The sequence below is a fragment of the Camelus ferus genome, chromosome 2 (genome assembly GCF_009834535.1).
Source record: "Camelus ferus isolate YT-003-E chromosome 2, BCGSAC_Cfer_1.0, whole genome shotgun sequence".
Classification (NCBI taxonomy): domain Eukaryota; kingdom Metazoa; phylum Chordata; class Mammalia; order Artiodactyla; family Camelidae; genus Camelus; species Camelus ferus.
The window spans coordinates 33,114,452-33,128,956 of record NC_045697.1 but is presented as its reverse complement, the minus strand read 5'-3'; the positions used below and the strand labels follow the sequence as shown (position 1 = coordinate 33,128,956).

The following is a 14,505-nucleotide window of genomic DNA, read 5'->3' as shown; positions in this document are numbered from 1 at the left end:
ATCTTAACTGCATTATTTCAGATCAAGATTTGTTCTTTCAAATGCTACATACATCTATTACATCACTTTGTTTAACAGATTAGATACAATATGTCCTAAGTCCCTTGATAATTATACCAGGCATAGTAGCTTTTATCTGTGCATCTCATACATAATGAATGACAATTGTTGAGGTGATTTGTCAGCATTCCTTCTGTCCAAAACTTGTCTTAGCATCTTTCCTCTTCATTGATGGTATGAAAACAGATTCAATCAACCTACTGAGGACTTTCAAACTTAATGGGGAAAAACATCAAGAGCTTTTGCAATTCTAGTAAAGCTTCAATTACTTTATGTCCAAACTTCTTTTTTATTATTTAAGAAACTTTTCAGGTAGAGTTTATAGATTTCCAAACACTTTCAATAATTTAAATAGTTTGATAAAATCTAAAATTTAATATCCAAACAGAATCAAAGCTACCCCTCTCCCAGGACACATGGTAGACAAATGCCACTAGAAAGGGATTTGGGGTAAAGAAGGGAGGAGGTATGATCTGCTTTTTTTATTACATCTGTTTGATTCTTCTGGGTTCTTGGTGATGAGAACATGCAATGGAAATGAGAAATGCTTTCTGGGCCCATTTAACTGGGTGCAGTTGAAACTTGAGTCTTGATAGTTTTTACTTCTTTTGGGGCTAACACCAGCTGGCCCTTGGTGTCCATTGAGAGACAGATATATAAATGATGACTCTTTTATAGGTAGGAGGGTAGGAACATTTTGTTGTTGTTGTTGTTCATAGGCATTTTATACTGCTCTCTTCTTTGATATGGGAGACCTGGATGTTTTTCTATATTTTCCACCTGCCTTAGTTCCTTTCATTAACAGTCTAATCTGGAGATATGTGCTGTTGGTGGTCAAAAAACTGGTAAGATGCCTCTGGCTCAATTATGTTCTTTTGGTGTAAATTATACCCACAAGAAAATAAAATATCCTAGACATTCTAAAAAGTCGATGTGCAAATACTCCACTGCTGCTTTTTGTTTAAATCCCACCATTCCTCTTTAACTTGCTTTTCCCCTTATCAGATAAAGGACCAGCAGCAGGCTGCTAAGTTGCTGCCTAAACAGATGTTTAACTACAGAATGAGACCAGTTTTTTATTCTCCTAAGAAGACATTCCAAAAAATTTATATATATATATTCAATATATAATGTTATATATAGATATTAATAAGTCATGTATTTATGAGTATTGAATACTTAAAATTGGTTATTGGCTATTGAACACTTGGTTAGTATGACTAAGCAAATATATTTTAATTTAATTTAGTTAATTTCTATTTAAATGTAAGTAGTAATATACACTATGCAGAGTAGCATTTAATCTGTTCACTTCAGAGTATACATAATAAATGACAAGTTTCTTCAACAAATGGTGTTGGGAAAGCTGGACAGCTACATGTAAATCAGTGAAATTAGAACACTCTCTTGCACCATATACAAAAATAAACTCAAAATGATTTAAAGACCTAAATATAAGACATAGCACCATAAAACTCCTAGAAGAGAAATAGGCAAAACATTCTCAGACATAAGTCATAGCAATATTTTCTTAGATCAGTCTCCCAAGGCAAAAGAAAAAAAAGCAAAACTAGATAAATGAGACCTAATAAAACTTAAAAGCTTTTGCACAACAAAGAAAACTACCAACAAAATAAAAAGACAACCTATGGAATGGGAGAAAATATTTGCAAATGATACAAGCAACAAGAGGCTACTATCCAAAATATACAAACAGCTCATACAACTCAATATCAAAAAAAAAAAAAAAAAAAAAACCCGAAACAATTCAATCAAAAAATGGGCAGAAGCCCTATGCAGATGGCCAATAAGCACATGAAAAGTTGCTCACAGTGCTAGAGAAATGCAAATAAAAACCACAATGAGGTATCACCTTACAGTTGTCAGTACGGCTGTCATCAAAAAGTCTACAAATAATAAATGCTGAAGCGGGTGTGGAGAAAAGGGAACCCTCCCACACTGTTGTTGGAAATATAAACTGGTGCAGCCATTATGGAAAAGAGTATGAAGATTCCTTAAAAAACTAAAAATTGAGCTACCATATGATCCAGCAATTTAACTCCCTGGCATATATCTGGAAAAAACAAAAATTCTCATTTGAAAAGATACATGTGCCGCAATGTTCATAATAGCACTATTTACAGTACCCAAGACATGGAAACCACCCAAATGCCTATCAACAGATAATACATATAATGGACTATTACTCTGGCATAAAAAAGAACAAAACATTGCTATTTGCATTAACATGAATGAAGAGAATATTACACTTAGTGACATAAGTCAGAAAGAGCAAGACAGATACTGTATGATATCAGTTATATGTAGAATGTAAAAAGTAATACAAATGACTCTATATACAAAATTAAAAAAAAAAAAACTTATAGTTACCAAAGAGAAGAAGGGGTGGGGAGGGATAAATTAGGAGTTTGCAATTAACAGATACAAACTAGCGTACATAAAGTAGATAAGAACAAGGAGTTGCTGTATGCCATAGGGAATTATATTTGATGTCTTATAATAGCCTATAATGGAATATAATCAGAAAAAAATAACTGGATCACTATGCTACACACCTGAAACTAACATAATATTGTAAATCAATTATACTTCAATAAAAAAGAAATTTTACAACAAACAAATGAACACATAAACAAATAAATAACTTAATTGTTGAAGTGATCTTTGTAGGCATTCTTTTCTACCCAGAATTGGTGTGAGAATCTTTTCTAGCTGTCTGTGTTAGTACCTACTGGCTGAAGTATTAGCACAGCCTTCCGCTTCTATTTAGCCACATGTCCCTTTTCATTCATACGTATCCAAGTGTCTGTCTGTCCTATGTCAGCTGGGGAGGGGGATGGCCAGTGTTAGTTGGCATTCCTTTGTTGTTAGTAAGGCCTGGGAAGAAGTCTCTGGACTCAGACATGACACCTTTTGGTTGAGATCCTCTACTGTCTATTCTAGGGCAGTAAGACGTTCATAGTTCTTTCAAAGTCTGTATGTTATAACTGCCATACCCAGATCAGTGGGGCTATTTCTTTTTTATGCCATTCTGGGGCCATAGGAAAAGACCATTAAACTTATTTTCTAGGATTCAAGTTTTTGACTGACCTAAATTAATTTTAATATCCAAAGTGACCAAAAGGCTACATAAAATGCTAAAGATATCTTAGATTAATTGGAACAGAGCATCCAAGGAGGTACAGATAAAAACTATTATGAAGAAAATATTTTTTAAATTCATTTTAGTTTATAGCTTCTAATTGATAACCGATTACCCACCTCTAGAACTGGCTGTCTTCAGTTTTGCCTTAGCTACCTGGAAGCTGATTTTTTTTTCTTTTTCCTTCCACATCCTATTTTCTGGATTACTGAGTTGCCTGGAATGTCTATTTCTATTTCCACTAGGAGTTTATCTACTTATATTCTAGTGAGATACTTAAAGCAAAGTAGTTAGAAATTACAGCACAGAAAGAAGCCTGGCAAAAATAATTCATCTTTACATTTCTTCCCTCTGTCTATCAAAAATGTAATTTGCTGTGGCAGTACATGGTTTTCTTAGTCATTGTTACACTATCGCAAAAAAGAGATCTTTGATCTCTCTGTGTGTTGATGAATTAAACATAGTCTGTACCCATTCTCTAACCATCATTTAATGAGTTTGGAATAGCAAATTACTCTAAGTTTAATTTTTTTTTTTTTAGTTTTGGGTTGAAGTATGATGTTTTCCTTTTTAAAATATCACTGAAATCCTATAATTGAACAAACTTTGGACTGAGAAAATCATGGAGCCCAGAATGTACTGACTCAATTACTAAGAAAACTATATTTAAGTGATTTCATCCATAAGTACTGTTCATAGTACAAATTAATAAATGTAGTACTAAGTCATCATTAAGAAACAATTAGAGATTTCTGTTGTTTTTCTCTTTACTGTATATTTTGAAGCATATAAGAACTAGCTATAGTTTCAGAATTAATCTGAAAAATTTAACTTACTTTCAGATTTATTCTACTCAAATACAAGCATCTCAAAGTTATAAAATGAGATACAAAGTAACTAAAAATACTCATAGTTTGCAAGTATATATATATACTGAATTACTTATCGGATATTGTATCTGTAAATAGCAAAGTTCTACGTTGGATTCACTGATGTTATCCTCCTTTTGTCCTATCCCAGAAGAACTTGATTTATGTTCATCATGAATTACCTCAATGTGGTTCAAGCCCTAATGCCAGAGTTAATATTTTTGTAACATGTATATTTGTCTTATTATTAGCTAGTGAAATGTTAATATCAAGAAACCAGGGTAGGTTACTCATATCTAAAACTTTCTATACTGTAAAATGTGAGAACTATGACCTACAAATAAAAATGACCTCAGGAATCATTTAGTTCTTGGTGTAGACAAGTGTTCAGCCCCCAGAATCATGCAATAAAGAGCAGGCACTCAGTATTTGTTGATTTATCAGATGAACTGAAGAAAAATCTAATCAAATAAGAGTGGTATATTGCACTTAACTGCTTATAACTGATAATAAATATACTTGCTAATGAAACTAATAAACCTATTGTCTTGTTATTAATTGGCTTTCATAAAAGCCACTCTGTAAATCTAGTAATAGCTTAATTATGTGATATTTATTGGCTACAATTCATAGCTAGTCAAACTAAATGGCAAATGATTAAAGGGACTGATTTCAGAAGTCCTCAGCTTAAGTTAAATTGTGAAACCTGTAAGTCATAGAATCCGTTTTTATTTAAGAAACCTAGCAGTTGGCTAGTAGATGGAGTTACATTTTCATGTATCATATAGGTCCAGAGTTTTGCATACTAAAACTATTTCTAACAAATCTCATTTATTTTTCTAGCTAAGAAAATATGTATGCCATTTAATAAAATAATTTCTGGAGGGTAAACAAACTATATAAATGTCGTATGCTTTTCCATGTGTAGGGTTTTTTAATTTCAAAGATTAAAAATAAACATTGTTTTAAAGTAATATAGACACTATTTTTCAAAATGCCTCAAGTTTTCATCGAAGCTTGCCAGTTGGAGGCTTTGCCAGACTAGAAGTTACCAAGACCGCCTTGTCCCATCCCTTGGGACTGGATCGGGAATCAGACAGGCAGACTCAGCTATGCATAAGAGGAGAAGGTTTGTCCTGCCAGGTCTAACATAGTGTCTGAATTGTAAGAGTGGTAAACACTAGGTCAGAAAGGGAAATCACATAGTTTAGAAAGGATTATTGAGTAAATATTACTAGAAACATACTTTAGTAGAGAAACTTTCAATGTACAAGATGGTTTTTCTGCTTCATCTTATATGCATTATCTCTATATAAATCTCCACGATACATAAGGTAGATTTTCTTCTCACAATTTTTTTTTGGAACCTTCTACATGCATTCCTCAACAATTATTTGCTGAATGGATAAACAAACTTATCTTATTTGGTGGGAAAGTAGGGAATAAAAGAAACTATGTGAAAATGTTTTTCATAGCAAACAAAAAATCTTGAGTCAAAATTGTGATTGTTATGGTAAATCTCATTATAGGAAGCCAAAAATACCTGAAAAAGGTTGAAAGCCCAAACCACAATCAAATATGTACTACTGTGTATATTAATCATATCATTTGATGAACATTTAAAAGGCTGACCTGTGTTACACATTTTGATAGAATATAAAAATATTGTATCTATCATTTGAAGACTGAGAAAACACAAATGATTATGTACAAAGCAAAACAGATGAAGTCCATAGTGATGGCTGTACAACATACTATTGAGTATTAGATAAAAATACACCTTTCACTAGAATCAACCATCAACAACCCAAAGGAATAGTTAACAAGGGAGGAATGAGATGTGAACAAATTTTATTAAGCCCCTCATAAGAATCAGACCTGGAGGTATATGCTTTACATACATTTCATCTTTTAATCATAGCCATGCTTCAAGTTCTAGTGTGTGCGGGAACTGGCTTATAATGGCTCACAATAGCCATTTATTATATATTGTCCGACTCTGCATTCAGTGACTTCACATTGGTATCTTTAAATCAGTCACTGTGGGAGTATTTACAACACTGAAATCAGCAAAAGCTACAAATCAAGGCTTTATTTTCTCCGTCTCCAAGAGCAAGGTTGTTAGCATTTACTGGCGCACCACTGATTTGCACTAAGTAAGATTATATAACATATTTAGGCTCTAAAATCCATCAAATCCTAAAATTCTATGACTACTGCAGAGCAAATTATCTAGCAATTTTTAATTGCATTAACTTTCTTAATTTTAATGGATAATTTAGACAGTTTAAGCATTTTTAGGCTGTACATTGCAATGTTTTTAGTCAAAAATGGTAATTTTTAGTTACATAATTGATTTTTAAACAGAAAAGGTTATTGTGTTTATATAATAGGCTGTGTTTCTTCATGTCATAATGAGAAATGTTTTAAAAATGAAATGGTAAAATATTAAAATTATTAAGAATTATTTAAATAATATTTATTTAACACAACATCTAATTATATCTTTGACTCTTTTTGTACGGATATTTTGCAGTGAGGCCTACGGTAATTGAAACTGATGTCTATGTAAACAGCATTGGACCAGTTGACCCCATAAATATGGTGAGTAATGAATATTAAAAATAGCTATCAGGCATAGAGTTCTGAAGTATATATCATAATAGTAAAATGAATATGTGAAAAATTTTGGTAACTGATTCTGAATGAATTCAGGGCAATAGGTTCAATTAGTTCATTATTTGTGCACAGGCTGACTCCAAGGTATGGAGATGACTTTACAGATGGTGGAGGCATTTTCTGAGATAGGGAACGTAGCCATATGTGCCCTCAAATGCTAATGGCACATTCAGGAACTGTCCAGCAATGATTTGGATTTTAAGTTCAGGAAAGAAGTTAGGATGGGAAATAGAACTAAATTGGGAAGGGAAGAGAGACAAGCAACCTAAATTATAGCTTAAATCCTCAAGAAAAGATCCAAGGGAGATGCAGATTAAGAGGAGCACAGATCTAAGGATCAGATGGTATAATGAGGTCAATGCCTACATAATACAGCTGGAAGAAAGAGAAGTGCAGAAAGGAGACACAGAAGAATCAGAGACGTGGGAAAAGACAAGATGATATTATAAAATCTCAGGAGTATAAGAGGATGAAGAAGAAGGAACTAAAAATAAATTGTCGATGTACATGAGATTCCAATGATAAAGTGATTAAATTGGGCCCACTGGTGTTGGTTGCATGGTACTAGATAACTCTGTTAGTAGAAATGAAATGGAATTGTGAAACGTTATGCCTCTCCTCCATCCTCAGAATTGGTCTTATATCCAACTTCTTGTCACACAGCCCTGAAATATGCATTGTGTAGGGATAGATATGCAATCATGTGCTGATTTCAAGATGATGGAGAGTAAGTGATTATTCTTACCAGTTAATTTTAAAATGCAGGTTAATTTTATGAACTCCTAGCTTGAGAAACCTGACCTAGAGGAGAATGAGAGGAGTATGATGGTAGAGAGGGAAGAGAGAGGGTATAAGAGAAATATGAGCAAGAGAGAGACTATGAGAAAAAGTCAAGGGAAAGTATTTTAGGATGGAAAATGACAAAGTATGTATCTATACTCTATCTCTTACACATAAATAGTTTTTATTACTATTTAAAAGATAGAATTAACACCTCCAGTATAACCCACAGTCATTATTTAAAGTAGTTTGAAATGCACTGTTCCAAACCCTTATCCCATTTCTGTGAGTCATACTACTGGGTCCCATTCAAAGGATTCAATCACGTGTTATGGTCGTCTCTTTTCATTTTGTCACCTGTCTCTCAGGTGCCATAACAAAGAACAGACATTTATGTCACTAGCTCTGAAGGACAGAAGTCCAAATCAAGAAGTTAGCAACTTTGCCTTCTTCTTAGTCCTTCCTCTATGGTAGGCAGATGGCACCTTCTCACTATGTTGTCACGTGGGCTCTCTCTAGTGCATCCCTCGTGCTCTTTGTGTATCCAAATCTTGTCCTTTCTTATAAAATCAGTAGTCAGATTGGATCTGGGTACACCCTAAGGACCTCATTTTAACATAATTGTCTCTTTAAAGGCTCTATCTCCAAATACATTCACATTCTGAGGTATTGGAGATTAGAGCTTCAACATATAAATTTTGGGAAGACACGATTCATAACATAACACCATCCAAAGATGATTCTCTAACACATTGATGATTTTCTCCCTCATTTCATTTATTGATTATTACAACAGTCAAACTATCTCTTTATTACAGGTTTTAACCACTTTATACTTAAATAACCATCATTACATACCTAACAATTATCTGTGTCTGCTTATTCCTATAGTGTTACAGTCATATTCAGTTTTCCTCTTACTCAATATGAAGTTCACATGATTGTCATTAACTTTCACAGCTGCCTATATTGATTACCGTACTGACAGCATTTTGGCCACCCCATTAATGGACATCTTTGTTGCCTTTATACAAATGAATATAAACTGGCTGTGGATAAATTGAACCTGAGAGTCTTAAAATAGAAGCTAACTCTCAGGAGAAAGGCCTGGAGCAAACATTTGTCAGGAAGTAGCTAAATCCCTGAGGAATCAGCAAAAGTCTTAAAGTAAAGGGAGAAGGAAAAAGAAACAAATATCAGACCTTGAGGAACACATACACTTAAGGACCTGAAAGATGAAGCTTAGCTAGTCAATTAAACAGCAAAGTTGGCAAGAAAATGAAGATAAATCAAGGGAACAGAAAGTTTCCAAGAGTGTTTTAGTATTATATCTACCCCAAACAAAAGTTCTATACAGCCACTTGGTTTTTGTAATGATAAAACATTCTATATAGCTGTGTGCATTAATTTAACATTATGCAAATATGAGATTTCATAAAGTAATGCCTTACTAAATTGTTAATTTTCTCTTTAAAAGAATCTTAAAATGTTCATTTTAATGTTCATAACGAATGCTTAGATAAGCCTCTCTGGGCATATAAAAGTCTAAATTTTCCTGGATTGTATATTTTTTATTTGGGGATTTGTTTTCAATTGAAATGAATTTATTAAACAAAAATGTGGTCATTAAAATAAAGAGAAGTAGGATTAAAGACTGAATTAGCATTCCAGAAATACTTTGACAAGAATGGCTATCAGGAGGCTTTAAAGATGATCTTCCTGCATAAAAGTTTCATGGTATAAAAGATTGAGTTTTCCCAGTGGGGCAATTACACACTTGTAACCTTGGACAGTGATAGCTTTTTGGAAAACTAATTAAGTGAATTATGATTAAAACTGGTGATACTAAAGCAAATACAAGAAAAAAAAACTATGGAATATTTGATAGTGTTTATTAAAACAAGCACTGTCATATTAGGGATTAAGGAACCATTTACATAGAAGACTACTTTAACAACAATGCAGGAAAATTAGAATTCAGTTATTATAAAATGAACACAGTTGTTTTGACTGTGAGTGTAATCAAGAAAGCAGACTTTAGTGTAATTAAGCAAGAAAGTTATTTTCCCTCTTAACTGCGCATACACTTAAGTTACTGGTAAGGAACAAAATTAATATATAGGTTTAATGGTTTTATTTTTTTAAATGAGACAAAATTTGGTTTGGTGCAAAATAGCTGTTTATTTTTAAGCTTGGCTACATAAAATAGTATCTCTGTATATTACCGATAAGACCTAAAACAGTATCATTCTCCAATAGGATATGTTTTTCTTTTTTTTTTTAACCCAAATTTAGATTAATAGCTTCAATCCTGGTATCACTATCAAAAAATTGGATATTCAACAATTGCATGTTGAAAGAATGCATAAATTAGTCAGTGAATAGATTGTTCCTATAATTTCTATTTTGAGAATTTAAATGAAAAATGAATAATATATAGAAGATTTAAAAAAATAGCTAACTTGAGGAGAGGCTGTCCAACTATGCATGCACTAAACTATTTAAATGTAAACAGAATAAAAATATACAATCAAAACTAAAGGCAGAAATGGTAATATAAGTTATTACACTGGAATTAAAGTGTTTTTTAACTTCTTAGTTGTTTAGGTTTTGAGGAAATTATGCATGTCACTCTTTTGAGTAAATGTCTCAGGATAATTAAACAACTGCAGTTATCCTCCGGTAGCAAGTACGACCTTCAAGGGTTACAGCAATTCTCTGAATGAAGTCAGAATCAATGAAAGCTCTAGGAATCCAAGTGATACTACGAGTATCTAACACGGGGGAGTAAGTACAAAACAGTTATAATTGAAAATTCCAGGCATAATTTGGACATGGGTTTACTCATAGGAACTGGTGCACACTTCTGTAGTTCAGTATTAAGAGATTATCAATATAGGCACTTTGAAAGTGTCAGACCAGAGAGAGAAACAGCTATAAAAAAACTGCTCAAGAATGAGATTCCAATTCATGTCTGCAGAACTTAACTTTTTATTATTCTAACTGCCAGAGGCATAGGTCACATGTCCTAGAACATGGTTCCGAAGCGGGTTAGATTCTTCTAGTGTGGAACTGTGACTGGTCTTGGCAATGCAGACGGGACTGAAGAATGAGGGCACCAGCTATGAGAAGGACAGCTTAGAAAGGAACCGAGTGCCTGCTGGAGAGGATGCAAGGGGGGAGCAGGACACAAGTTGGATTAAGTGAATTTAGCAAAAGACAAGTTGTTTTCTCTCAGGCTAGTATAGAAATATTTCACCATAATGCTCCGTTTTAGACTCCTTTTAACAGAAAAGGAAAACCCAACTAGTCCCTAAAGAAGAAAAAAAAATCCTTAAAAATGTGGGTGGAACTACAAACATTATAAACACTATTCATTACTATATGGAAATATAATAAAGGATTTAAGGAAATACAATGAGGGGAATAAGAGATTTTTCCCAATAACCACATTTTCTTCCATCATTTAAGGGGAATGGTCAAATATCCAGTGTGCGTATGGAGAGGGCGTAGAGTTAAATCATCTATCTGAGAATGATGAGAACTGACTTTTAAGACTTTTTTTTTTTACTTTGTCTTGTTTATCAAACTCATTTTCTATAATAAACTCCCTAGACAAATAACTTGTGTTTAAATATTCTCAATATATTGAGAAAGCTGATGATCAGAGAAAATGTTTTTCTCCACGAATTTCTTGCAAGGAGCACATTTCTTCAACATGGTTCATACAATCAAAGCTAATGTTCAATACGTTCATCTTTCCATTGCTCTCTGTCTCTGCATCTCTCTGCCTTTCTCTCTGTCTCTCTCTCCTTCTCCCCCCCACCCCGCCACTCCTCTCCATCCTACCCTCTCATTTTTGTTCCTCCTGCTTCCAGATTTAAGGAAATAAAGCCCTAAGCACAGCTTCTATATATCATAGTAACCTTTGTTCTTTTCATTTTACTGTATTAATAGGAAACAGTCACTCCTTGCCAGGAATTATGAAACAGCAAATGCATTAAGTTTATTTGTTTGGTCTGTACAATATTTTAAAGCTTGCTACCATAATTTTAATTTCTTTTCTTTTGCATATTATGTTAACATTTATTTTTAGAGTGGGTACCCTAAAGTCTACTTCACTTACAAGCTTTATCTTAAAATAATACAGAATTTAGGTATTTTTTGATTCAACACCAGCAGAGAACAAAATTATAAATGAATGAGTGATATTTTCATCTCTATGCTTCTTTGATCCAGAATGCTCCTTTGCCCCATATATAGGAAGTTAAATGTTACAGTTGGTTCAAACATACCTTATGATTCTACATCTTTACCTCTTTAAAATCAAATTATTTAAGTTATATAGTACCTCCCAAGGTTTTTCAATAATGAACTCAAAGTTATTAGGCAACAGCTTTGGCTGTTTCGTCTTAATATAAAATTTATTTATGCAAGGAGAGTAACAAATGTTATTGCTTTCCTAATATAAAAATACAGAAAAACAATGGGTACCTAAGAAAAAACAGTTCAGCACATATGGTGATAATTTAACAGGGCCTAAGATAAGTTCAGAGGGGTAATATTTTTACCGTTTTAGAAGATTACATTCTAAAATTCTGTAGAGGTATATTTATTAGTTGAATGTTAAAAACCAAACTTCTCTTAAAGATACACACTCATCAACACATGTTCTCCTATAGTGTTTATATAGAGAGCTTGTATTTAGAGAGAGGACAGCCTATATTTTTCAGTTTGAAGAATTCTGTACAACTCTTCATCTATGCATCTTTCTCTTCTCTCTTTTTCTCTTACCTTTATTTTTTTAAAGTCAGACGCCTAGAAAACATTAGATATAAATGCCTTAAGAAAGGGATAGGATCTTAGGTCAAAATTTTCCAAAATCCTATAAATGCAAACTGTATTTAAGAAAAGTACAATTTTCTCCCCTATTGCTCTGATTCAGTAATCTGGGATGGGGAGCTAGAATCAGAATTTTGAAAATGCTCTTCAGAGTCTCATCAACCAATTTGGCAGCCACTGGCTGAAGCCATTTTCAAATACAAATTTAGCAGGAATTAGGTGGGATTAAATGAAAATAACAAAGACACCAATAGATTGGAAGTATTTTTATGAGGATGGGTCATGGGACAACACCATGCCCATCTTAGCCTTCATTTCTGTTTATGCTCAGAACGTTTCTTAAAAAGTTCATTTCTATTATTTTGTAACAGCCTCACGATCAATAATAGTCTCATGATCACCGCGTCTTAGAGCAGGGAAAGATCCGAATGATTATCTTGTGTAGTGCCCTCATTTTTCCACTGAGAGAAAGTAAAGAACCTGCTCAGCATTGTGCTGGTCACAGAACTGGAACTATGACATGATTTCCTGACTCCGTCCAACCAGTGTTCTTTAGATTACATCATAACTTCTTGCTACAACACACACTTTTGATGTGTTAGTATTTGTTTTGTTGACTGTCTGAAAACTGCTTAAAATTACATATACAATTAAAGACAATGCCCCATCCCTTATTCAGTATGTTACTTTTATGTTTCTTTTTTCAGCTCAAAGGCTTTAAATAATGTATTAAAAGTTCAGATTTTAGAATGCCAATGAATTTGGACTAACATAAATTACTCTGCAGTATAATTAAAATGTAAAGGAGAGAAAACTTGTTAAATGCCTCCACTTTTGATATTTTGCTGTAATGGAAATCATGACAAATGTCTATAATGGAAACTGTGCAAACTGTGTGATAGGTTTTGGACTTTCTGGTAAAAGCATTCAGCTCTGTGATATGTACAATGTGATCCAACCTACGAGGTAAACATCAGAAGCCAGTACTTCAATAAAGTGCAAAGAATGCTATTCTAGTAGTATATGGATAATGTCAGAAAATTCTGATTGCATTTTTGTGTTAAGATTTGGACTTGTAACAATGAGTGGACCACAAAATTAACTTACTTTTTAGAGATAAAGTTCTCTCTTTAATGTTAGTATTCAGCTGTGTTTGAAAGGTATAGCTATAAAGTTCTTTGGAGGTTTTGTATATTTATATTCTTTTATTCCCTCTTCCCAGTCCTATATCTACCTTACATACAAGTTGATATATTACAATTGATTGGTCAGTTTTAAATAACAGCTGTCAAAAACTCTCCCAGATATGGAATATCCTGTGTATTTGAGGAACATACATTCCCTGACAGACAGAAAATTCACAGCATTTTTCATTATATGTGGCTTGAGTTCTTTTTCTTCCTCATCATGCCCTATGATTTACTACCTCTGTACTTCTCCCCGTCTCAGCATTTATTGACTGACCCCAATATTATCTGAGTGTTCGTATATTCTTTAAAATTCAGTTTAAATACAACTTCCATCATAAAGTCTTTTTTAACCTCCCATAGCTGAAAATAATCTCAACTGTTTCTATTTCTCTTTAACTCCACCTCCTGTAAGTTTTATTAATTTCCAATTTTGATCATGTATATATTCATAACAAGAAGTCTTCATTTTCATCTTTGTAAATCAAGAACAATATAGAAGTAATTCAAGCACTGAAAATATTTGTTAAAAAGTTAATTAATGAGTGCACATGGGGTTATGTACCCTTGGCAATCTACATTTAGAGGCATAAAAATAGAACCCATGGGGTTGATAATTGAACCTAGGATTTATGTCTACTTTTTTATTATCTCTCAGTGAATTGCTGGTGACTTCAATGATTTAAGTGCCTCACATAACCTATTCGTTCCTTATTTCTTTTTCCATTTGAAAAATAGAGTAACACCAAGATTTTTACTTATCTTGTTGTGATAGTATCAAGAAGTTAGTGCTTTTACAATAATTGAGCAAAGAAGGGCAGAATCTTATGAACTCTTACCACTAAAGCTACTCAGGCTGGGAATTAGCTACACTTGAACATTTTCTCCACATATTTACAGCCTTAGAATCCAATTTACTGCTAAC

At 33.1% G+C, this 14,505-nt stretch overlaps 1 protein-coding gene across 1 annotated transcript in view; it reads left to right on the top strand.

Moving 5' to 3' along the window:
- The window catches only part of GABRG1 (gamma-aminobutyric acid type A receptor subunit gamma1), a 65,249-nt gene that overhangs the window by 24,176 nt on the left and 26,568 nt on the right, over window positions 1–14,505 (top strand). Inside the window, exon 3 of the mRNA XM_006183377.2 lies at window positions 6,629–6,696. Coding sequence (XP_006183439.1) covers window positions 6,629–6,696 — 68 coding nt within the window. The remainder of the gene's footprint in view (window positions 1–6,628; window positions 6,697–14,505) is intronic.